At 34.9% G+C, this 23,601-nt stretch overlaps 1 protein-coding gene across 3 annotated transcripts; it reads right to left on the reverse strand.

Annotated features, from left to right (window-relative positions):
• Positions 1-647: 647 nt before the first annotated feature.
• LOC106176887 (remodeling and spacing factor 1) lies at positions 648-23,387 on the reverse strand. 3 transcript variants are annotated; one of them, XM_086997107.1, is made up of 18 exons: positions 23,198-23,387; positions 22,394-22,485; positions 21,763-21,855; positions 21,427-21,555; positions 14,626-14,806; positions 12,850-14,219; positions 12,155-12,286; positions 11,695-11,763; positions 11,079-11,292; positions 10,523-10,602; positions 10,014-10,089; positions 9,884-9,912; positions 9,332-9,466; positions 8,741-8,984; positions 8,103-8,129; positions 6,352-6,586; positions 5,791-5,948; positions 648-5,357 (listed from the first exon to the last, which is right to left on the reverse strand). In XM_086997107.1, exons 1-18 carry the CDS (start codon positions 23,346-23,348, stop codon positions 4,492-4,494), a joined length of 4,281 nt encoding a protein of 1,426 aa, XP_086853233.1. In that variant the 5' UTR covers positions 23,349-23,387; the 3' UTR covers positions 648-4,491. The 3 variants fall into 3 exon arrangements, with proteins under 3 accessions (XP_086853233.1, XP_086853232.1, XP_086853234.1); XM_086997106.1 differs by lacking the exon at positions 9,884-9,912 and having other exon boundaries at positions 9,985-10,089; XM_086997108.1 differs by lacking the exons at positions 8,103-8,129; positions 9,884-9,912 and having other exon boundaries at positions 9,985-10,089.
• Between the last annotated feature and the right edge of the window lie 214 nt (positions 23,388-23,601).

Consider the following 23,601-nt stretch of genomic DNA (forward strand, 5'->3'; position numbering starts at 1 on the left):
GCCAGTAATTACGCGGCGGGATATTCAGTGCACAGACCGTGATCATAAGATAGCGCGAATAGAAAATAGAATTTAGAAAATAGACATTGCATGTGAACGAAGCCTAAGTTAGCCTACCTTGGCATTTAAAATATAGAATAATCATTTATCCTATATTATAGCCAGCTAGATGCACAGTCGTCATTTGGATGGCCTGAACGAGGAAAGGACAGACTATCTTAGTCTTACATAAAATCTTCAGTATATATACCCCCCCCCCCCCAAAAAAAAAAATAATAATAATAAATAAATAAATAAAATAAATTAAATAAAATAAATAAATAAATAAAAAGGATGGGGAAGGAAGAGAATGGAAGAAAGGTATCGACACTGTGTTTGAAGCCCGAAGTTAAAATGTCAGTCCTACATATATGTACATACATCTGGTCTTTGCATTTAATTCAATCTGAACTGCACAAAGACTTAATTCAGGTCAAAATAAAATTGAAGAAAAGTACAGAAAATACTGGATCCTGCATGATGAAATTCCAACTACATGATTTCTATCTTCATCAAATGTTGATGAATGTGAAAGAACACTGACCCTTGATGCAAAGAGGGTTTGGAGTAATAAAAATGCAATAAAAAGTTATAATAGTGCTGTCATCTAAGAATTACAAAACATTTATTCAACATTATATGCGTGGCACCAATTACAATGAGAGCAATGATTCTACAGTTTACAAACAGTGCCCGGTATACGAACTCCAATTTTGCTACTAAAAACTAAGATTATAAGAGAGGTGTCATCACCTCCGGGGTGGGTACCACCAGCTGGACTGCGTTGAAAACTAAAATCTGGTCTATGTTAATGCACCAGGCAGCTCCTACGGGGGCGTCTCGATAGTCCGAAGGTTCATTGGTCCGAAAAGTGGTTACATTTTCATCGATTTTTTAATCAAGGGTTCATTGGTCCGAAGGTTCTATAGTGAACATTCGGACCAATGAACCTTCGGACTATTGAACCTTCGGACTATCGCTACGGCCCCGCTCCTACAATAGAAACTTGATGCAAATTATCAGCACTATTAAAACAAGTAAGATAATTTTATATAACAAATATATCCAGACATATACAGCAAGGTGTAACTTGACCTATAAAAATAACCTTTTACGTTAACAAAACAAAGTCTTTACAAAGTACCCATAATGCATGATATTCTGTAAGGCCAACAAATTACAGATTACAAATATTATATTGTACAATTTTTAAAATAAGCTCATGTAAATCCTAGTGAATGCAGCTGTAAGACATAAATTGATTAACCAGTAATTTATACAAATTTCTCTGTGTAACTGTATCTTTATGTTCCCCCTGTCAAAATTTAAATGCTCCTCTTAACTTCTTTAATATCAAAGAACACTTTATCAATTTATTTACCTTGAGGTTGTAACTATTTAAAACAAATACGGTTTTAATTCTTAAATTGGATGTCAGCTGTGATACACATAGCGATACCCACAGTAAACCACAGTTATAAGCTGTTGCTAAGGTAACCTTAAAACTTACAGCATGGATCAATTATCCTGGCAATTACTTTAATTCCAGATATACATCATATTTGTCAATATTTCAATTTTTTCAGGATTCACATTTAACGTATTCAACATGATATTTCTGATCTGAGCTCCACTTTGGACCAAGCTCAACTCCCTTTAATCTAAAAAAAAGAAAAAAAAAATCTGGGTATTTATAAAATCGAGTAAAATTTGAGGAAAATACAATAATTTAATTATGTTCTTATTTTGTAAGGCATGCTAGTTACAGTACTATAATTTTAGACACATACTTGTACTGCAGCAAGACAGTCAAAGGAACTTAAGAGTCAACAGTTTGAGGCTTTAAATATTTCCATAGTTGGAGTCTCACAACACTGGGCATTTGCCACTTCTCTCAATAATAATGGAAACTAATACAAAGGGTAGGAAAGAAATATGGAGGGTGTTTCATCACTGGTGAAGTGGGGGTTTAGTTAAAACACAAGTGAGGTGGGGGTGGGGGGGGGTGGGGGGGGCAGGACAAGGATAAAAAGTGTCTGGGTAAAACAGCTGATGAGCACAACTTTACTTTTTACTTTACTTTAATAATAAAAGAAGTACAGAGCCATAGAATATTTTCTTGGTTTGGTATCGCTTGAATCTTTATTTATTTATTATTTTTTTTAGGGGGGGGGGGGGGGAGGGGAAAGGGAAAAGGAGGAGGGATAGGAGTACCTGGGTATCTTTGATATTAAAGGAGGAACACATGCCCGTAGTAGCCACACCTGGATATGCCCTTGTTCACATAACTTTAAACTTTAACAGGAAACTTAAATTCTTTTTCAATTCTTTGTGACCAAGAAAGATATGACTGTGTGGTTCTTTAAAGAAATAAAGCATCAGTTAGTAAACATACTGAACTTAACAACACATGAGTTAAAGTGCAACACAGAACAAAAATCACACTTCACTATTTTCACATAAAATATGCATCTGAACAGACTAGTAATCGATATGTCATTAGCCAGCAGGGTCAATTTGAAATGCACGAGAGCATTGCACCAGAGGATATGGAAACAGCATGCCATTGCAACTAGTGCATATAATTCTGTGTCGCAGCAGAAACTGGATCGACTGGGTTATTGTCACAAGGCTATGTCATGGTTAGTTTTACCATCAAGCCATCAACTGTACTACCTTGGAAAGCATTTGAAGCTAAATGAGGCATTTTTTGTATCAGAATAAAAAACAGATTTATGAAAAATCATATCACTTAAATATGCCATGCTTAAAACAATTAAACAGCAAAAGCTGTAAAAAGAATAAAATTTAAATGCCGCTTTTGCCTTCAATGAATTGTCACTACTACATTTTAGTTTGAAATTTGACTGCTCATTTTGCTATGATAGACTTTTAATACACTACTTACAGATATTACATAAGTATACTAAACATTTACAGTTATTACAAAAGGAAGCATTAAGATATATTTTACAACTGGAAGTTAGTGTTAAACCAAATCTTGTTTTTTTTCACATATGGAAAGCACCGATACAATTGCAGGATCATGTAAAATGTACAATTTGTAAGTAGAAGTGAAACCTGGTATTTCTTCCCGTCACTCATCAACCTTACTCCTTATTAAGTGAAAAAAAAGTTCTTTCAAAGTTGCCACAAAATCTTTTCAATCAAGTATGTTCAGATTTCATTGACCCGTTTCACCATTTCACATGATCAATGCCTTTTGACAAACGACTGAAATGTCACGCTTTGTGGGTAAAAACCATATTCCATTTGAAACCATGTACGTTTTCACACTCTTTACACAAAAGGCAATGAAATACAGATTACTGAATCTCGTGATCTTACCTACAAACTTTTAAATTAATATAGAACTCCAGAATACACATGATCATAAATACAAAACAGGTGAAACATACATATTTAATGATACAGAGATTCTAAAAACCAGAATACATTTCCTAACCACAGCGATATTTCATCACAAGTTAATATTAAATATTTACTTTTATGCAGGGATACACTGTGTGGCACACCTACATTCTTGAAATAACCCAACCAGCACTTACATAAAAATTAAAAATTGAATATAAAATAGTTTGATTAGATAAAGAACGACATAAAATCTAAAAATTAAAATATCCACAATATCTCGATCTAGCATTAAAGAGTATACATGTATTTACAAATTGTTTTACAAGGTAATATATATAATTATCCCATTTTCAGATCATACAGTGGTCTTGAAATCCCCAATGTTTATTAGTCTCCCCGACTCCACCAATGCCATTATCATTCATTCACATCGAATGCGCGTCACATGCAGATAAAATTTATTGTAAGATTTAAATTAATAAGATAAAATGAAAATGTAGTTGTCTTGTTATTTAAACTGGCATAAGTTCATAATAATGGTAAAATTTCAAATAAAAATTAAAAATTAACCAATTGTTGCTTAAAATAAGAGGCAATACAAGGAGTGATGCCCAAGAACAAAATTGATCACAATGATATCAAAACTCAGAGAAACTTAAAACTTGTGGATAAAAATAAGTTAAAATGTGTTATTTTGAAGACACATAGGTCTTGCGTTAAAATTTGAGACTTCCAAATAAAAATTGAATTTTGGGAACAAAAATCTGAGTTTTTCATAACATTCTCATGCTGTTAATAATTAGTCATCTTTTAACTAAGAAAAAAGTGACATAATATTCTAGATTGGTTTTGCGTGGGTCCTACTGCAGATGATAAACTGATGAAATATCTGATGGATGTTGATGCAAATTTGGCAAGTAAATGATTTCTTTAGTGTAGAGTTTCCTGGTACAACTGACATGTTTCCTCGAAATTGGACAAATACGTGTCATTTTCCAACTTAGGTTTAAAACTAATTCTAGAAATATCATCTGAAATCGGGCAAGTATGTGAAAATTTCCAGACTTATGCAAACTGTTAGTCACAAACATACGAAACAATATCGGAAATGTCCGAGAGACTGTCATCGTCTTCGCTCCCAATGTTGGTCTTGCTGTCTGGCCGAAGAATACTGTCCATCATAAATGAGTTTCCATTGGTTGGTTTATTGGCAGCTGGGATAGGGGGCGCCACAACTCCAGTCTGAGGCATAACAGTTGATGATGTGTGACCATTTATACAGAGTTTGTCAGATTTGTGAGAAATTTGCCTTTCATTCTGGATGTCATCCTCTTCATCTTGATCCTCTTCTTTTTCTTCTTCCGTTACTTCTTCACTTTCTTCTTCTTCTTCTTCCTCCTCCTCCCCCTCCTCTTCCTTCCATTCATCATCGTCTTTCACAAAGTTTTTCCTTCCTGTTTTCTTTGATTTGTTTCCTTCATCCTCTTCACTATCTGAATCTAAAATCTTTTTGTAATTGACCTTGGCTTTGACTGCAGCTTGTCTTGGCCTGTGCCTCGGGACAGGGGAACTGTTATTTGGGTCATAATCGCTATCATCCTCATACCGACTACTAGTCCGCCTTTTACGAGATTTTGCAGGAGGGCCCAAATTGTCCGAGTCCGAGTCCTCAAACCTGTTTTTACGTTTTCTGGGAATCACTTCCTCCTCTTCCTCACTCGCTGAATAAATTATTCTTCGTCTCTTTTTTGACCTCTTTTTGGACTTTTTGTTTTTAGACCTTTGAGTTGACTTTTTCTTTCTTTTTCTCGCAGGCCCACTGTCATCAGAATATTCTTCAGAGTCACCATCGCGATAGTTGATCCGTTTTGAGGCAGCTCGCCTCGTGGGTCGACCCCAGTCATCATCACTGTCCTCCAAACTTTCTTCATCATCATCAACAACTGAAATTAAATAAAATACAATTTTTTTTATCAATAAGATTCTTCCTGATTCTAAGGGATTGTATTTGGCAGATTGACACATTTTCTACCCTTAGTGAGAATCGTTCACAGGTCTACCAACACCCAACGACCTGTGGGTATTCATGATGTGGGTATTCATGATGTGGGTATTCATGATGTGGGTATGATGATGCTCTTGCAAAAAGAGTGAAGAGTAGCCGTTTCACAAAAATTTTTCTCCCAAGTAAGTGATTACAATCACCAAAACATCAGTTAATATAATAAAAGCAGAAGAAAAAATCAAATTTCTTCATCCAAATTTAACAATATAAACAGAGACAAGTGATTAACATTTCTGATCACTTATATTTCTTGTCTTTCCCTTAAATATTCTCTAGTATTCAAAACATACTGCAATCCTCATTGTCCTTACCAAAATCATCATCAAATCTCGACCGATATCCTCCACCTCTCCTGAAGCTCCGCCTGCCACCAAGTCTTCCACCACGTTTCTTCCCCGTTCTCCAGTCGTCACTGTCCTCTTCCTCTCCTTCTTCTTCCTCCTCCTCGGCCTCGGAGTAGTCGTCATCGCTGTGAAAAAAGAAACATTTTAGTGAACTTAAAAAAAAAACTTTGCTGGGCTCTGCATGTATACAATAATGAAATAAGCCTTTTAAAAAAATACCAGGAAATCTGCATCCAGTTGAAATTGTGATCAAGAAGAACTATCTTGAGATTTAATCAAAATTTGGGGAAAAAAATATACCTGAAATCTACAACTTGTCCACAAACAAACCCAAAACACACAAAGGACAATGATAAAAAAACCTCCTTTGTTGGCAAAGGGTTAAAATGTGACCTTAATAAATTTGGCAAAAATCATTCCCCATTTTACTCAGTAGCTTTATTTATTTGCTGTAATGGAATTTACATAATTTTTTTCTTTCTTTTTCTTTTTTTTTTTTTTTTTTTGGCACAAAATATATGAACTCACTCAGTGGCTTGATACTCCTCACTGTCATCCTCTTCCTCACTATCAATATCCAAAGAATTCAGTCGGTGTTTTTTCTTCTTTTGCCTGCTCACTACTGGCGGCGGTCTCTCAGGTAATTCCTCTGCCTCTTCTCGACTGTTATCTTTTTCTACATTGTCTGTTTCTTTTACGTAGGACTCCTCGTCTTCTTGTGGCAGCCCTTCGATATTGGACATGTCTTTACCTCTACTACGACCTGGGAAGAAAGCAAAATGATACAAAGTAACAGTAACACTTTCCATTAACAAGAGCTAAAGTCAGTTATTTTCATTCCAGGACAGCATTCAGATTCACACATTGTACTAGCTGGGTCGGTCCAACTCTGAGGGGGATTCTCACTAAAGTGCAATCAGTGGAATCAGCTTGATTGATCTGACGCCTCCTCGAGCAGCTACAGATGGGGAATAATAAACTACCATGTACAGATTAAGCCGATTCCACGAATTACACTTTAGAGAGAATCCTCCCATAGTTGAACTGACCTAGCTAGTACGACGTGAAAATCTGAATGCTCACTACGATGCAACTATATCGCCTTTGAGACTCTGAAATAATGGTCTGTAAATAGCTCAGTAGTAGGCTGTTGTGTGAAGAAACTATTTTGTAATTTTGATTGTATAATGCATCATCTCCAATAGACAAACTTCACATTTTTATGTCAGAAGAAACAATCATTCAATGTCTTCATTTGCCTTGTTTTATAAATTCCAATAAAAAACAAGGGAATTTATTGCCTTCAAAATGAAACCCAGGTCCTAATTCCCAAAACGTGCATAAGGTAGGCTTATGGTGCTCTAATGAAAACCACGGATTAAAAAATTTTGAAATTTGGAGAGTTTGTTGCATATTGAAACTAAGAATCTTTCTGTCCCGTACTACACTGACCATACAAGAATCAAACAGCACAACGTTTCAGTAGTAGTCCTTAAAATGATGAAATGCCACAGTAGCTGGGAGCTCTGGTATAACTTGGGACATCCCTTTACTGTACTACAAATGATCTTTTATTATACTTATATTTATCTTATTTAGCACTTAATCCATACTGAATTTTTTATTTTCATTTTATTTCCAAAACAGCAAACTGACTTAATTGTGCAATATACTTATCTTCTATTCTGAAAATCAATGTCATATTGTAGATGTACTTACAATGACCATATAGTGAGAACTTGAACTGATAATTTACTTATATTGATTTATCACCACAAAAACATCACCCTTCAAAAGAGGGAAAAGTAAATAAATGACCTGAAACAACCCTTGAATATTTTTTACTGACAAATTATGGCTACAGTATAATAAAAACATTTTTTATATTTATCCAACTGACAGTTTTCATATTTGTTAAGAAATGAATAATAAATATATTCAGTAATATGCTATGGGTAGTTTAAGTTTCAGGCTCCCATTTATTTACTTATTATAACATTAATGGCAATCATCAAAGAAAGCCCACCCAAAGCCTTTAAATTAGTGTAAAATCCAGCAATATTTCATGGGTTTATGGGTCAACCTAATCACTAAAAAGTTAACTTTATCTCAAGCAGTACCCAAGGCCTCATTTTAGGCTATCTCTGATGACTACCCATTTAAAAAATTCCCAGTCCACAAAAAGCCATATGGCCATTTCAAACTTAATTCTTGCATGCTAGTTTGTTTCACACCAAGCAATTTAGCAGTTTAATCAATAAAAAGATAAGAGGAGATACCTTGGCCAGTGTCTCCTGCTGTTTCTTCTACAAATATAAAACATTCAATACTATAACACCTTCAATGCATTCATACAACCACAATGCTGCCTACATTTAATTTGCAATTTCCAAAATGAACTATTGTTTTAATGATCAATTTTTTGTTCTTTTTTCAAAATTCAATTACCTTTTTTCAAGGAAAAAAATCTTTGTTGGGCTTCATCATACCTGATGAAATATTCACTTAATTGCCAAAAATATTTTTCTTTGGAAGAACTTTGCCAAATTTACAAATTCAACAAGAATTTAAATTAAGTTATTCTTCAATTTATCTTAATCAAATTATTTTTGAGTTATCAAAGACTTCATCTTCAAGGCTTCATGCCACTGCACAAATTACTGAAAAATTTACACAAACTCTTTGGCAGCAAACAACACAGCACTGAGGACACAGAGGGTGATTCTTTATGTTCAAATACTGTGTGGTTGTTCAGTTTTGTAGGGGAAGACTGGGGGGGGGGGGAGTATGGCAGAGGGCCTATGGGGGAGTGGGATGTGAGGAAAAGAGAGTTTGAGAGAGCTGCTATGAAAGGGGAGAGCATGGAATAGTAAGGAAAAGGAAAGTTAAGTATGGCAGAAATCAGGTTAGTACAAACCAGGAGGTGGAGGCTCCTTCACGTCATCTTGTACTGCATCAAGTATGATCTTGTCAAACTCTTCAAATTTATAGTTGATGTCTTTTCTCGTCCTGCGAGATCTTGCTTTCACCATGTAGTCATCTTCCTCCTCTTCTTCTTCTTCGTCATCTTCCTCCTCTTCCTCATCATCATTATCGTCTTCACCTTGGGAGGACGTTGACTCAGTTTCCGACCATTTTCTTTTAGGTCTTGGTCTACTGGTCTGAAGTTTTAAACAAAAGATTATTCAATAAATCACCTTCAATTACCATGACTGAATTCATCAGTAAGGTTCATCTTTGAATTTTTTTGAGAAAAAAAAAAAAAAAAAACAGGAATCAAGCACATTTTTTCTTAAAACCTAATGACTGTTTTTTTTTATCAAAAGAATGAATTTGTTTTATACATTTGCATACAAACAATATAATAATTATGCACATATATTTGAAACTTGAGTTTTGAGTATGCAATTTTTTACATGAATTAACTTCATACTTATTAAAACATATTTTAGATTATACATTAAACAATTTTCAGAAATTTTTCATAAATATTCTTTTATCATCTTACATTTTCATAGAGTATATTATCCAGACTAATCCCCACAAAGGCCAGTCTTTCTTTCCTCTTCACCAGCCGGTCCTGCTGTTTCTCCGCCTTCTCATACTCTTTTAAATAACCCTGCAGCTTCTCAATCAACTTTTTCTGGGAAAAAAATTGGAAAGATATTTGAGAGGAGAAAATATGTTAATAAATTGGAGATACTTACTTACTTACCTTTTGCCGCGGATGCAGGGAGAATTATTTTCTCTAGATATTTACATATATTTCTAGGGCTTTTCACAAGATGTTGACATATCTGTGCTGTGGATAATTTTGCACAATAATATATTTTATAATAATAATATATTTCTATTTATAATAAATAAATAAATATAACTACTTTATTGCCCCACCTCCCTCTAGTAGAGAGTAAGAGATATTCAGATTGCACGAATTAAATGTATGACTATTGGACTAATAACCTTGTATTCTGTACTCTTATCACAATCAAAACCATGAGTTGTCGCCTCAGAACATTGTCTAACAATTGGGACTAAAATAATATATATATATACTTACATGTTCACAGGAAGGACAGAACCAGTCACCTTCTGGTATAACAAGAAGTGGAGGTCTCAGGCAGGCTGTGTGATAGCCATATATCAATATAATATACTTACATGTTCACAAGAAGGACAGAACCAGTCACCTTCTGGTATAACAAGAAGTGGAGGTCTCAGGCAGGCTGTATGATAGCCAGCATCACAACTGTCACAGAGCAGGATCTGGAAAGACATGGTATTCGGTATGGGTAATGCTGTTTTTTTCTTTCTCTCTCTCTTCATGTGCTCATCTCCAACCCTATCTTCTCAAACTGCACACACACCTCCCTCTCTCTCTCCAAGCCCATCCTCATTCTCTCTCTCTTTCAGACCCCCCTCCCTCTCTCTCTCTCTCTCTCTCTCTCTCTCTCTCTCTCTCTCTCTCTGACACCCCTACTCTCCATCTCTCCCCCAACATACACACACCTGTCCTTCTCACTACATACTTCTATAACTGACACTCCCTTGCTTTCTCTAAGACTCTCTCCCTCTCTCTCCCCCCTCTCTAACTCTCTCTGAGACTCTCCCCCCCCCCCCCCCCTCATTCTCTCTCTCCCTCCCTTCCTCTCTCTCTCTCTCTCATTCTCTCTCTCTCTCTCTCTCTCTCTCTACTTACCCACTCTGGCTGGTTGTACTTTCCACACCTGGTACACGGGGTATCATCATTTATCTCAACTGCTTCCACTTCCATCTCTTCTGTAAAACAAGAATGTTAGCTGTTAACATTTGACATTGAGGGCAACCATGTGTATGCACAACCAAACACACAGAAATCAAGATACTAGCAGCTGTCATTCTATCATTCCTTTTACACACACACACACACACACACACACACACACACACACACACACACACACACACACACACACACACACACACACACACACACAGAGGAATACTGCCAAGCAACCATGCACTTAATTTTAACAACTGCTCTTATTTTCTCTTTCACATACACATAAACCCACTCAAACACCCACACATCTGCATGTACACACATACACACACACACACACACACACACAAATGTACACACACACACACACACACACACACACATACACAAATGTACACACACACAAATGTACACACACACACACACACACATACACACACACACACACACACAATGTACACACACACACACACACACACACACACACACTTACTTCTCCTAGCTGCAGCCCTTCTGGCATTCCTTCCATGCGGGACATAATTCTCATCGTCCGTCTCGTCCATGGAGAACTCATGATCTGACTGGTCAAACTTGAGTTCCTCATCACTGGATGGGTCGTGTTGCCTGTCAAGCTGCTCGAAGTAACTGTCCAACCACTCATCATCGCTGGTGTCATATTCAGCATGGTGACCCTTGGATTTCTTATTCTGAAAGTAGATAGTCCATTGTGGTCATTATTTTATACTTAGTGTGTGATCTTTAAAATTTACATTAAAAAATGAGAAAAATGAGAGTAAAAAATGAGAAACATACTGCAAAAAAAGAAACATCAAATTCATTTTTGAATACTCTAATACTAAAGAAACAGCTAACATAGAAATGAATATCATTTTTCATCTGTCAATGATTCTTTATCTTTCTGTATTACCTGGACACCATATGTGGGCACTCCTATTATTTAGAAGACAATCCTTACTATTCAAATAAGATGAAAAAATAAAACATCAGCAAAGCACCAAAGAGCATGAGGACATTATTTAAGCCTAACCCAAAGACAGACATAAAAGCTAAATGTGTATTCCTTTACATTCATTTTTCTATATTCTTACCCCTTTTTTGTTCTTTCCCTTGGACTTCTTTTTGAGCCACACATTTTCCTCATCACTGTCTTTAGCTTCCTAATATTTTTCAAAATGAAAATTCATAAAAAAAGTATAGAATTACTTTGCTAATGATTTTATAAATTTAATTCAACAAGTTACCCGTTAATATCTGAATCTAATAGATGTCAACAAAATTTTCAATACCAATTGAAAAGACCTTCACAGGAAATTGGAACCTAAAGAAATAATTCATACTTTTTCCATTATCAAAGACTTGATAAATTTGCACATATATCACAAGTGGAGGTGGTATAAATAAACTATGAAATATCATACCATAAGATAAGACATGTTGCAAATGTTGAAGGCCAATGTTTGGTAAAAATTCAATTGAACAGACTTTAGAACGAGTCCAGATACATTTCCCCTTTGATCAATTTTAATTTTTAGCTTTATTCACTCTTACCATCATTGCCTTTCTCTTCTTTTCCTTTTCTCTTTCATCAGCTTCTTTGATCTCCCTCTCCATTTTCTTCCTTTCTTCCATCTCCTTCTCCTTCTTTAGGGTGATTTTGGTAATTCTGGCCGACCTTCTGACCTACATGTAGAATAATTATGTAAAAATTTCAAGCTCCTCACATTTTAAATGAATTTTCTATTTCAAGATTGATCATGTTCAGATATTTACAAAACTTGACTAACTTGCAAGTCTAGCCCACTAACTTTTAAAAACCAAACCTTTGATTCAACTTTTTATCACTATTACTGACAACACTGGGGGGAGGGGGGGGCAATTTATTGATGTTGCTTAAATACTTTGTGCAATTATTGTAAATGTGTACAAGCTATGCAATACCTTACACTTACTAATGTTGGCATACTTAATTTTACCCAAATCTTTAACACATACATATTTGGCAAAATAATACAACATATTTCATGGTCTTTCTCCAAATTCATCATTTCTGTTAAAATTCTGAAATATAAAAATTGCTTTTTTATTACAAAATGTGGGGAGTACATCATGGGGGCTTAATCTGATGTAATAAAGGTCAAGAAAAATTTTCTTTAAAAAAATTCAAACCAGCACAGCATGTCATATCAAATTAAGTATATTTTCTTTGACAATGTGCCAAACTATTTGAAAAAAAAAAAACCTACCTGGGACAAAGGAATATTATCATCGCTTTCATCACCATCTTTCTGTTCTTTCTTCTTTCTCCCTTTTTTCCCCTTGGCTTTTGCTGGCGTACTCTCTTCATCATCTCCCTTCTCTTTACTTCCATTGTTAGCATTCTCAGTCAAATTATTGGCATTTTTCTCAGTCTGACTAGGAGATTTAGATCTGCTTTTGCTTTTACTTTTCCCCTTGGGCCTTCCTCGACCTTTTCTTTTTGCTTTCCTGCCTCTTTTGACAGGAGATTTTGGTTTGGACGAATCGTCTTGAACTTCGTCAGTCTCTTTCAGTTGGTCTTCAGCATCCTGTACAGAAATGTCTTCCTCTACCTTCTTTTCAACTTCTTTTTCCAAAGAGTTAGCATCTTTTGCTATTTCTGAATTAGTAGAGACAGTTCTCTTGTTTTCTGTATTTTCTTTGTCCTCTGTTGCCTGATTGGAGTCTTTATTCGTATCTTTAGGATCCAGAGACATTGTATTTTCAGGTTCATCAACTATTTCTTTACTGACATCTGAATCAGCTTTCTCACTGCATTCCTCTTTTTCTGAAATATCTGTCACTAAATTTTTGTCCGTCTCTGACGTCTGGTCCCTTCTTTCTTGAGTAGCAGGCAGAGATCTTTCAACATTTTTATCTACATTTGTTTCTTTGTTTGCATCACTCTTTTGTTCAACAGTTTGTGCTATGTTTTGTGTTTCAGCAGAGGAGTCCTCTTTAGTTTCTTTGTCATCTGCAACTTCAACTTTTTCTCCATCAGAAGGTGTATCATCTCTTCCCTCTTTTTCAACTTCTTCCTCCGTCTTTTCTTGTTTCACAGAAACTAGATTTTTGTTGTCCTCCTTTTTCACATCAGTTTTATCGTCTTTCGTTGATTTAAAATTTTTACTGTTCTCTTCCTCTATATTTACCTCATTTACTTTTTCTTTTGCATCCAATTCTTTTTCCTTGTCTAATTTCACTTCACCTTTTTCTCCTTTTAATGACAACAAACTCTTGTCACCTTCTCCTTCTTCCTTCATTTCAATTGTTTCTTCTTTTACAGACAAATCTTTTTCTTCTTTAACTTTGACAGTCTTTTCACCACTGACTGCACTGAGATCTTCTCCCTTCTTCTCTTCTGTAACTTTCACTGTGAACTCCTTTTCAGCACCACTTTCTTCCTCTTTTTTCACCTTTATGTCTTTTATTCCCTCCTCCTGACTTGAAGACACTTCTTTCCTTTCCACATCCGGGTGAACATCCTTGTGTACTTCCTGGTCTTCATCCTGATCTTCATCCTGGTCTTCCATCTCTTCATCGTCATCAGCCCTGTCTTGATTTACTTCCATATCTGCTTCTTCAGTTTTGATTTCAGCTTCAAGAAAAGACAGAAAATGGAAAATTGAAACAAATGCTGGCAAACTAATTTAGAAACATTGGTTAAATATTAAATATTAAAACTTGGTTAAAACTTAAATAACTGCGGCTTGGGAATCAACAGTCTAAATACTATCAGGCAGAGAAAAGATCCATAAGAGGCACTGGTGTAATTTTAAGATGAAATTCATGTCTGGATCAGTCAATTCTTTGGCTGTTTAAACCTGTTTGGTGGCCCTTTTTTAAAAGTCTATACATGTGGTTTTGATACTAAAAATCATTGGTGCAGTTTCACTTCACTTCACCCTCTTCTTCTATCATTGAAGTTTTCACAAAAATGAGTCTCAATTAATGTTTGGTTATCAGCCACACATCTTTGTCTATAACTTTACTATGACACTGACCAGGGCTTTCAACGCTCGGAGTCGTAGATCTACTTTCGCTTTCCATTTCCCCAGGTTTTTCTGCAGCCTCGGCAAGCCTCGTTATAAGACTCTCAAGGTCCTCTTTGCTCTGACACACAAGTCTCCATGACGATTCAAGGTCAGGGTCTTCTTGAAAGAGGCGCAGGTTGAGATCTTTGTCCTACAGAAGAGGAATTTGATATAAAAGTGATGAAATAAATTCAAATTTGGCAAAACTTCAACATGCCTCTCTCTCTCTCTCTCTCTTATAAATGATCACTTCAGGGATGAGACTGCCATTTAGTGAGAAAGTCAAACAAGGCAGCAAAGCTGTCAAATGTACAGACAAAGAACAGAAAATAAAGATGCAAATAAGTGAAAAATTAAATTTTCACAAAAAACTGTTAAATTGCCAGAAAACTTTACCAAACAGACTGCGTTGCCTATTGAAGCTGTATGTTAGACCCATGTTTCTTTCCTGTAAGTTTGAGAACAGTAAGTGACATGATTTCCCTTAAATGGTCATCATAGGAGCAGTGCCCAAAATAGGGGTTTCTTCAAATTTTGATGCAACATTACATAATGTTTAACAGCATAATGACAATCAAATGTTATTAATAAAATATTAGTAACATGGACATTCAGAAAATGTGACAAGCAAAAGTCTTCAAGATCATGGAACTTTAAAGTCACACCTTGAAAATGCCAATATGTAAAAAATTAAATTTTCACAAAAAACTGTATTACTGCCAAAAAAAAAAACAAGGCAGCAAAGCTGTCAAATGTACAGACAAAAAACAGAAAATAAAGATGCAAAATAGGTCATTTTGTCAATTTTGATGCAATAATAAATAATGCTTATAATAGCACTGTCAGTCAACACTGAATTTTAATCATGCACAACAGGTACCATGGTCAATAACAGGAGCGAACCCAGAGATATTTTCTGACAGTATTCCAAAGTATCTATGTTGATCCATCCTCCATTTTTATGGTCTTCCAACAGAAAAAAATAGATACCAGTCAATATAAACTTAATAACCTGACCGTCTTCCGGAAGACCCAGAAGATGGTCTCAATCCACCCCTTCAGTAAGATTACAGTTTCAGGACCATGAGAGTTCAAATTCTCATGATGAAAGTCTCAATATTTGAAAAACGATGACAGTGCATAAAATAATATTACATAATGTTTAAAGACATAAAAAACAATACAACTGCTTATGTGGAAATATAGAAAATGTGCAGAGCCTCAGGCAGATGAGAGTTAAAAGTCACAAATGCCAGTGTTTGAGAAGGAAAACATAACAAAACTAGAAAAGCACTCCAAGAGCGCAGACCTCTGCCAAGACAGCAATTGTTGATTATTATTGATTGATTATTGATCCGGACCACGACCAAAAACTAATCATTGTCTTCCTTGCCCACTTCTGACAGTTCCTGAAAATTTCATCAAAATCGGTCCGTAACTTTTTGAGTTATGTTGATGACAGACAAACAGGGGTGAAAACATAACCTCCTTGGCAGAGGTAAATATAATTCCAATGATGCTGCCATTCAAACTTTTAATCTTTTTTGATATATATATATATATATATATATATATATATATATATATATATATACATATATATATATATATATATATATATATATATATAAACTTATTTGCAATATTAAACAAAATTTACCTGCATAATTATCACTGCTTACTTATTATTAATCTAGCAGAGAGCTTAACCTTTGGGAGTTTACAGGGAAATATCAACAAGTGTGCTTTATGTAATCTCATTTAATGGCCTATTAATGACTTTATAACTCTGAACTTAGGTAAGTGATACCCAAGGGAAATTTACAGACTGACCCTCTCAAAGATCTTTCAGGCCCATAAGTCACATCTTAAGAAAAGCACATAACAATAATGCACAAAATAGGAGACTACCAATTCTGATGCAATACATTATGTTTAACTGCACAGTCAACATCAAATTTTAATTATGCACAACAGGTAACACCAACGAAAGTAAAAGCATAAGGCTTCAGGCCCATCAGAGTTCAAGTTTATACTTTGAAAGTGCCAGAATGAGAAAAATGAAAATTTCACACAAAATTGCATGAATTCAATGATAAAAGATAACCCAATTGAGCTGGCTTTCTAATTTGAACTGCATGCCAATCCTAAAAATCATACTTGTAAGTTAAAAATAATAATAAGTAACACAGTTTTCTTTTCATAATGTTTGCAGTAGCAGTGCAAAAAGATTTTTGTCAATTTTGATGTAACATTACATAATAAATTATATAATAATTATCACCAATTTTTGATTATTGACTATAAATAGCATGGGCATTTAGAAAATTTGATTACTATTCGGCTTCATGTCCATGGGAGCTCCGAGTCCCACAATGAATATGCCAACACGATAATAATGAATTTTTCACTAAAATGTATAACTTCCAGAAAAAGAAGCCAATTAGACTGCTTTTCCAACTCAGGCTGCATTTAAGTCCGGTGTTTCTTTTTTGAAAGTTTGACAGTCATAAGTAACACGGTTTTCCCATAATGGTTATCATGGCAGCAGCACCAAAAATTGTGTTTTCTTCTATTTTGATGCAACATTACATAATACTTAACAGCATAATGACCAACAATTTTTAATAATAATATGCACGTATCATGGATTTTCAGAAAATGTGACTACTAGTAGCATGGGTCTTCAAGCCCGTGGAGGTTCTAAGTCACACCTTGAAAATGCCAATATGTGAAAAATGAAATTTTCACAAAAAAACTGTTTAACTGCCAGAAAAATTTACCAAACAGACTACATTTCCTACTGAAGCTGTATTTTAGTCCCATGTTTCTTTCCTGTAAGTTTGAGAACAGTAAGTGACATGATATTCCTTAAGTGCTCATCATGGGAGCAGTGCCCAAAATAGGGGTTTCTTCAAATTTTAATGTAACATTACATAATGTTTAACAGCATAATGACCATCAATTTTTAATAATAGAATATTAGTAACATGGACATTCAGAAAATGTGACAAGCAAAGGTCTTCAGGATCATAGAACTTCAAAGTCACACCTTGAAAATGCCAATATGTGAAAAATTAAATTTTCACAAAAAACTGTTTAACTGCCAGAAAAAATTACCAAACAGACTGCATTGCCTACTGAAGCTGTATTTTAGTCCCATGTTTCTTTCCTGTAAGTTTGAGAACAGTAAGTGACATGATTTTCCTTAAATGGTCATCATGGGAGCAGTGCCCAAAATAGGAGTTTCTTCAAATTTTGATGCAATATTGCATAATGTTTAACAGCATAATGACCATCAATTTTTAATAATAAAATATTAGTATCATGGATATTCAGAAAATGTGACTAGCAAAGGTCTTCAGGCCCATGGAACTTCAAAGTCACATCTTGAAAATGCCAAAATGTAAACAAGACAGCACTTTTCTGAAATGGGTTTATTTCCATTTTAACACTTTTTTAACATAAAACAAAATTAACAGTTTACTGCCATTTTTATATGACCAACTAAGAAAATTGATGAGATGGGAAAAATATCAATAGAACAGTATTAAATGTCCAATTTCCTCCATTCTGAGATTCTGAACATAGTGGATGATTGAATCTGACAAACTGCGATGATATGTGTTTATTTCCATTTTTGACACTTCATTACACAATACACGATAACAAGTTTACCATCATTTTTACATAATCAACTAACAATGTTGTAAAGATGCAGGAAATGTAAAAAAAAAAAACACTTTTACATATCTTATTAGTTCAATAATGAGACTATTAACATGCCTAAGAATTGAATCAGAGAAAATGTGAAAAAAAAGCATAACTTCCCTAAAAATGACCCAATCATGCTGATTTTCGAACTTGACCTGCGTATTATAAATATTCATCAGTTCTGTAAGTTTCAAACCAAAAGGTAAAACGGTTTTCCACTTATGATGTTTACAGTGTTGCATATATGCTGAAAAAAGTGAAAAAAAAGCAAAACTTCCCTAAAAATGACCCGATCATGCTAATTTTCGAACTTGACCTGCGTTTTATACAAATTCATCAGTTCTGTAAGTTTCAAACCAAAAGGTAAAACGGTTTTCCACTTATTGTGTTTACGGTGTTGCATATATGCTGAAAAAAGTGAAAAAAAAGCAAAACTTCCCTAAAAATGACCCGATCATGCTGATTTTCGAACTTGACCTGTGTATTATACAAATTCATCAGTTCTGTAAGTTTCAAACCAAAAGGTAAAACGGTTTTCCACTTATCCTGTTTACGGTGTTGCATATATGCTGAAAAAAGTGAAAAAACAGCATAACTTCCCTAAAAATGGCTCGATCATGCTGATTTTCGAACTTGACCTGAATATTATGAATATTCATCAGTTCTGTAAGTTTCAAACCAAAAGGTAAAACGGTTTTCCACTTATCCTGTTTACGGTGTTGCATATATGCTGAAAAAAGTGAAAAAACAGCATAACTTCCCTAAAAATGGCCCGATCAAGCTGATTTTCGAACTTGACCTGAATATTATGAATATTCATCAGTTCTGTAAGTTTCAAGTAAAAAGGTAAAACGGTTTTCCACTTATCGTGTTTACGGTGTTGCATATATGCTGAAAAAAGTGAAAAAACAGCATAACTTCCCTAAAAATGACCCGATCATGCTGATTTTCGAACTTGACCTGTGTATTATACAAATTCATCAGTTCTGTAAGTTTCAAACCAAAAGGTAAAACGGTTTTCCACTTATCGTGTTTACGGTGTTGCATATATGCTGAAAAAAGTGAAAAAACAGCATAACTTCCCTAAAAATGGCCCGATCATGCTGATTTTCGAACTTGACCTGAATATTATGAATATTCATCAGTTCTGTAAGTTTCAAGTCAAAATGTAAAACCGTTTTCCACTTATCGTGTTTACGGTAAAAGTGCACGCCAACGGCAACGGCAACGGCGACGACAGACGCAGGTGACGGCTATATGTACAGACACATCTGTGTCTGTACATAAAAAAAAAACCAAACAGACTGCATTGCCTACTGAAGCTGTATTTTAGTCCCATGTTTCTTTCCTGTAAGTTTGAAAACAGTAAGTGACATGATTTTCCTTAAATGGTCATCATGGAAGCAGTGCCCAAAATGGGGGTTTCTTCAAATTTTGATGCAATATTACATAATGTTTAACAGCTTAATGACCATCGATTTTTTATTATAAAATATTTGTATCACAGATATTCAGAAAATGTGACTAGCAAAGGTCTTCAGGCCCATGGAACTTCAAAGTCACGCATTGATAATGCCAAAATGTAAACAAGACAGCACTGTTCTGAAATGGGTTTATTTCCATTTTTAACACTTTTTTAACATAAAACAAAATAAACATTTTACTGCCATTTTTATATGTCCAACTAAGAAAATTGATGAGATGGGAAAAGTATCAATAGAACAGTGTTAAATGTCCAATTTCCTCCATTCTGAGATTCTGAACATAGTGGATGATTGAATCTGACAAACTGCAATGATATGAGTTTATTTCCATTTTTGACGCTTTATTACACAATACATGATAACAAGTTTACCATGTTTTTTACATAATCAACTAACAATGTTGTAAAGATGCAGGAAATATCAAACAAACACTTTTAGGCATCTTATTAGTTAAATAATGAGACTGTTAACATGCCTAATAATTGAATCTGAGGAAATGTGAAAAAACAGTATAACTTCTTAAGTAATGGCCCGATTATGCTTATTTTCGAACTCAACCTGCGTTTTAGTAAGATTGACCACTCCTGTGAGTATAATTACAATTGGCCAATCCGTTTTTCTTATATTGTGTTATCAGTGTTGCATTTATATTGAAAATAGTGAAAAAACAGCATAAATTACCTAAAAGTGACCCGATCATGCTGATTTTTCGAACTTGACCTGTGTATTATGAATATTCATCAGTTCTGTAAGTTTCAAGTCAAAAGGTAAAATGGTTTTCCACTTATCGTGTTATCGGTGCTGCATATATGCTGAAAAAAGTGAAAAAAACAGCATAAATTCCCTAAAAGTGACCCGATCATGCTGATTTTCGAACTTGACCTGCGTTTTATAAATATTCATCAGTTCTGTAAGTTTCAAGTAAAAAGGTAAAATGGTTTTCCACTTATCGTGTTATCGGTGCTGCATACATGCTGAAAAAAGTGAAAAACAGCATAAATTCCCTAAAAGTGACCCGATCATGCTGATTTTCGAACTTGACCTGCGTATTATGAATATTCATCAGTTCTGTAAGTATCAAGTCAAAAAGTAAAATGGTTTTCCACTTATCGTGTTATCGGTGCTGCATATATGCTGAAAAAAGTGAAAAAACAGCATAAATTCCCTAAACGTGACCCGATCATGCTGATTTTCGAACTTGACCTGCGTATTATGAATAGTCATCAGTTCTGCAAGTTTCAAGTCAAAAGGTAAAATGGTTTTCCACTTATCGTGTTATCGGTAAAAGTGCACGGCGACGGCGACTGTACATAAAAATATGGCGTGGAGTCCAGGGGGTGGCTTAGGCTTATGATATTTTTTGGCTCCCATAAAGAAATCTGGAAATCTGCCGACAGTCGGAAAAATCTCATCCTTGTAACTTACCAGGAGGTACCAGTCAGTATGCCGTATGTTGGAAATCTGCCGACAGTCGGAAAAATCTCATCCTTGTAACTTACCAGGAGGTACCAGTCAGTATGCCGTATGTTGGAAATCTGCCGACAGTCGGAAAAATCTCATCCTTGTAACTTACCAGGAGGTACCAGTATGCCTTCCCATTCCTGTCCTTGCCAGTGGGAAGATCCCTCAGTTCTTGGGTTTGCATGGCATTCACCTTCTCCTTGAACTTCACATGCTTGTCAAACTGAGACTCCATCAGATTCTGTAATTATTTTTTATATAACAAACCTGAGTTATTTTTCAAAACTTATTCTTTCTTATATTTACAGTATGATTAACATGATGTATATGAAAAAAAAAATAAAGAAAATTGTGACACTATCTCTCTCTCTCTCTCTCTCTCTCTCTTTCTCACACACACACACACACTTTTCTTAAAATGCAGTATAGTTTCAAATCAATTACTTGCCTTCAGTATTCTGACTTTGGTTTCAACTTTGCATTTTCTGAACCCAGACTGGTCCACCTCCCAGCCATCAACCTCTGAGTATGAGTAACAAAACTGAAATAAACCAAGACCAAAATTATTGTATTTTGTCAATTTCTTAAAATTAAAAATAATCAGATCATCTTCATTTATAATGGCCACTGAGTAACCACAGAGTTTGATGTAAAATTGTGAGAACTGCATACCGTAATAATAATAATAATAATAATAATAATAATAATAATAATAATAATAATTCATTAATCTATTTATGTTTGCAACTAAAAGTTGGGTTGTACTACAAAAGAGTGATAAAAGTAACTGAACACTTTATGGCATAAAAAACATTAAAATTTTTTATGATTAAAAAAATATATCAATCTGTTACTTATATTAGTTCAATAACATAAAAGAAGAATTCATTTATTTAAACATTAAATGAATCAATTTCTTTAAAATAGTTAAAAGGAATGAAGTTTATACATGAAAATTTCTGACAGGATCATTTCCTAGCTACTAGTACCAGCATTACTTGGGTTTAAATTTTCAACTCCCTTGGCTGTCATGTAGTCAGTAAAACGTAATTAACTTTTACAGTTGGTTTTCTATTTACCTTTGCCAATTTTTTCTCCCATTTATTTTTCTGCATGCTCTTCTCTATCTTCCTCAGCAGGGGGAAGATCAGGTCCATTAATCTGGTGGGGACTGCAAAGGGAAACGGTAAATATAAAAGGTATAATATAAACAAAGTGTGAAACCTGGGGTTCGATAACTCAGTAATGGGGAGAGGGGGGGCCAGGGAGGCCCGGGGGGGGGGGGGTGACATCTCATAACAAGCCAAGAGGTCCAACACACACACACACACACATACAATCATATAAACACATGTGTACGCACATGCACACACACACAAACCAATTTGCACTCACAAAAGCTACACTTGGTGGCTGCCGTTTTACTCAAACACTATGAACCAGACAGAGTGAAATGTGTGGTTTCAAATTTCACATGCTACTACTCTCTTCTTTAAAACTAGAGTGATTTCTGTATGGGCACCTCCTTGGAATGCAATAGTTGAGTTTAAAGACACTTATTCGTATGACTTTCAATGGAATCAAATTTTGAACGATGTAAAACTAAATACAGTGAACGATTTACGCTTAATTCGAGGCGCATCATTCACCATTATATTAGGGAAATCGGGCGGCAATAATAAAAGAAATACACCAAAAATACATAAATTGTTTATATCGAGAAGAAGTCTATACAAATAAATGGATGTCACTGAACGTGTGTTTTGTAAAACATTTGCGATCGAAGATTGGAGTCATTATTTGTTAAAATCCTTTGTGTCAACCCCACGTTAGAAAACGAGGTCAAGCTAAATCCCTTGTTTACATTGCATGTTTTTCCTTACCCGTCCTAGTTTCTTCCAGATCCCGCTGCAGATCTGCGAATGATACATGAGGTAAATTCAGCAATTCACCATAGCGATTAAGAAAAGAGCAAATGACTGCAAAATTTGGGTCTGAATGAAAATCACTGGATGCAGCGACAGCTGCCGCCATCTTGATACTTTTAATCAAACCAACTCAGAGCCAGTATTTTACCTAGAGCCTTGCTTTCGAAAAAAATAAACGGCAAAATTATTCTTATATGTGTGCCATGAAACATTATCATCGAATTAAATCGAGCTAAAATAATTTTACACGTGGTTTATAACATCAAATAAAACGTAAAGCTTTATAACAATTAAGAAAACATATGCTCACAATTAAGTTTATAGCTAAATGATAGCTTTGTACCAAGTTGACCTTGAAC

This window comes from Lingula anatina, chromosome 10, assembly GCF_051362555.1.
Source record: "Lingula anatina isolate TDL-2025a chromosome 10, LinAna3.0, whole genome shotgun sequence".
In the NCBI taxonomy this organism is placed as follows: domain Eukaryota; kingdom Metazoa; phylum Brachiopoda; class Lingulata; order Lingulida; family Lingulidae; genus Lingula; species Lingula anatina.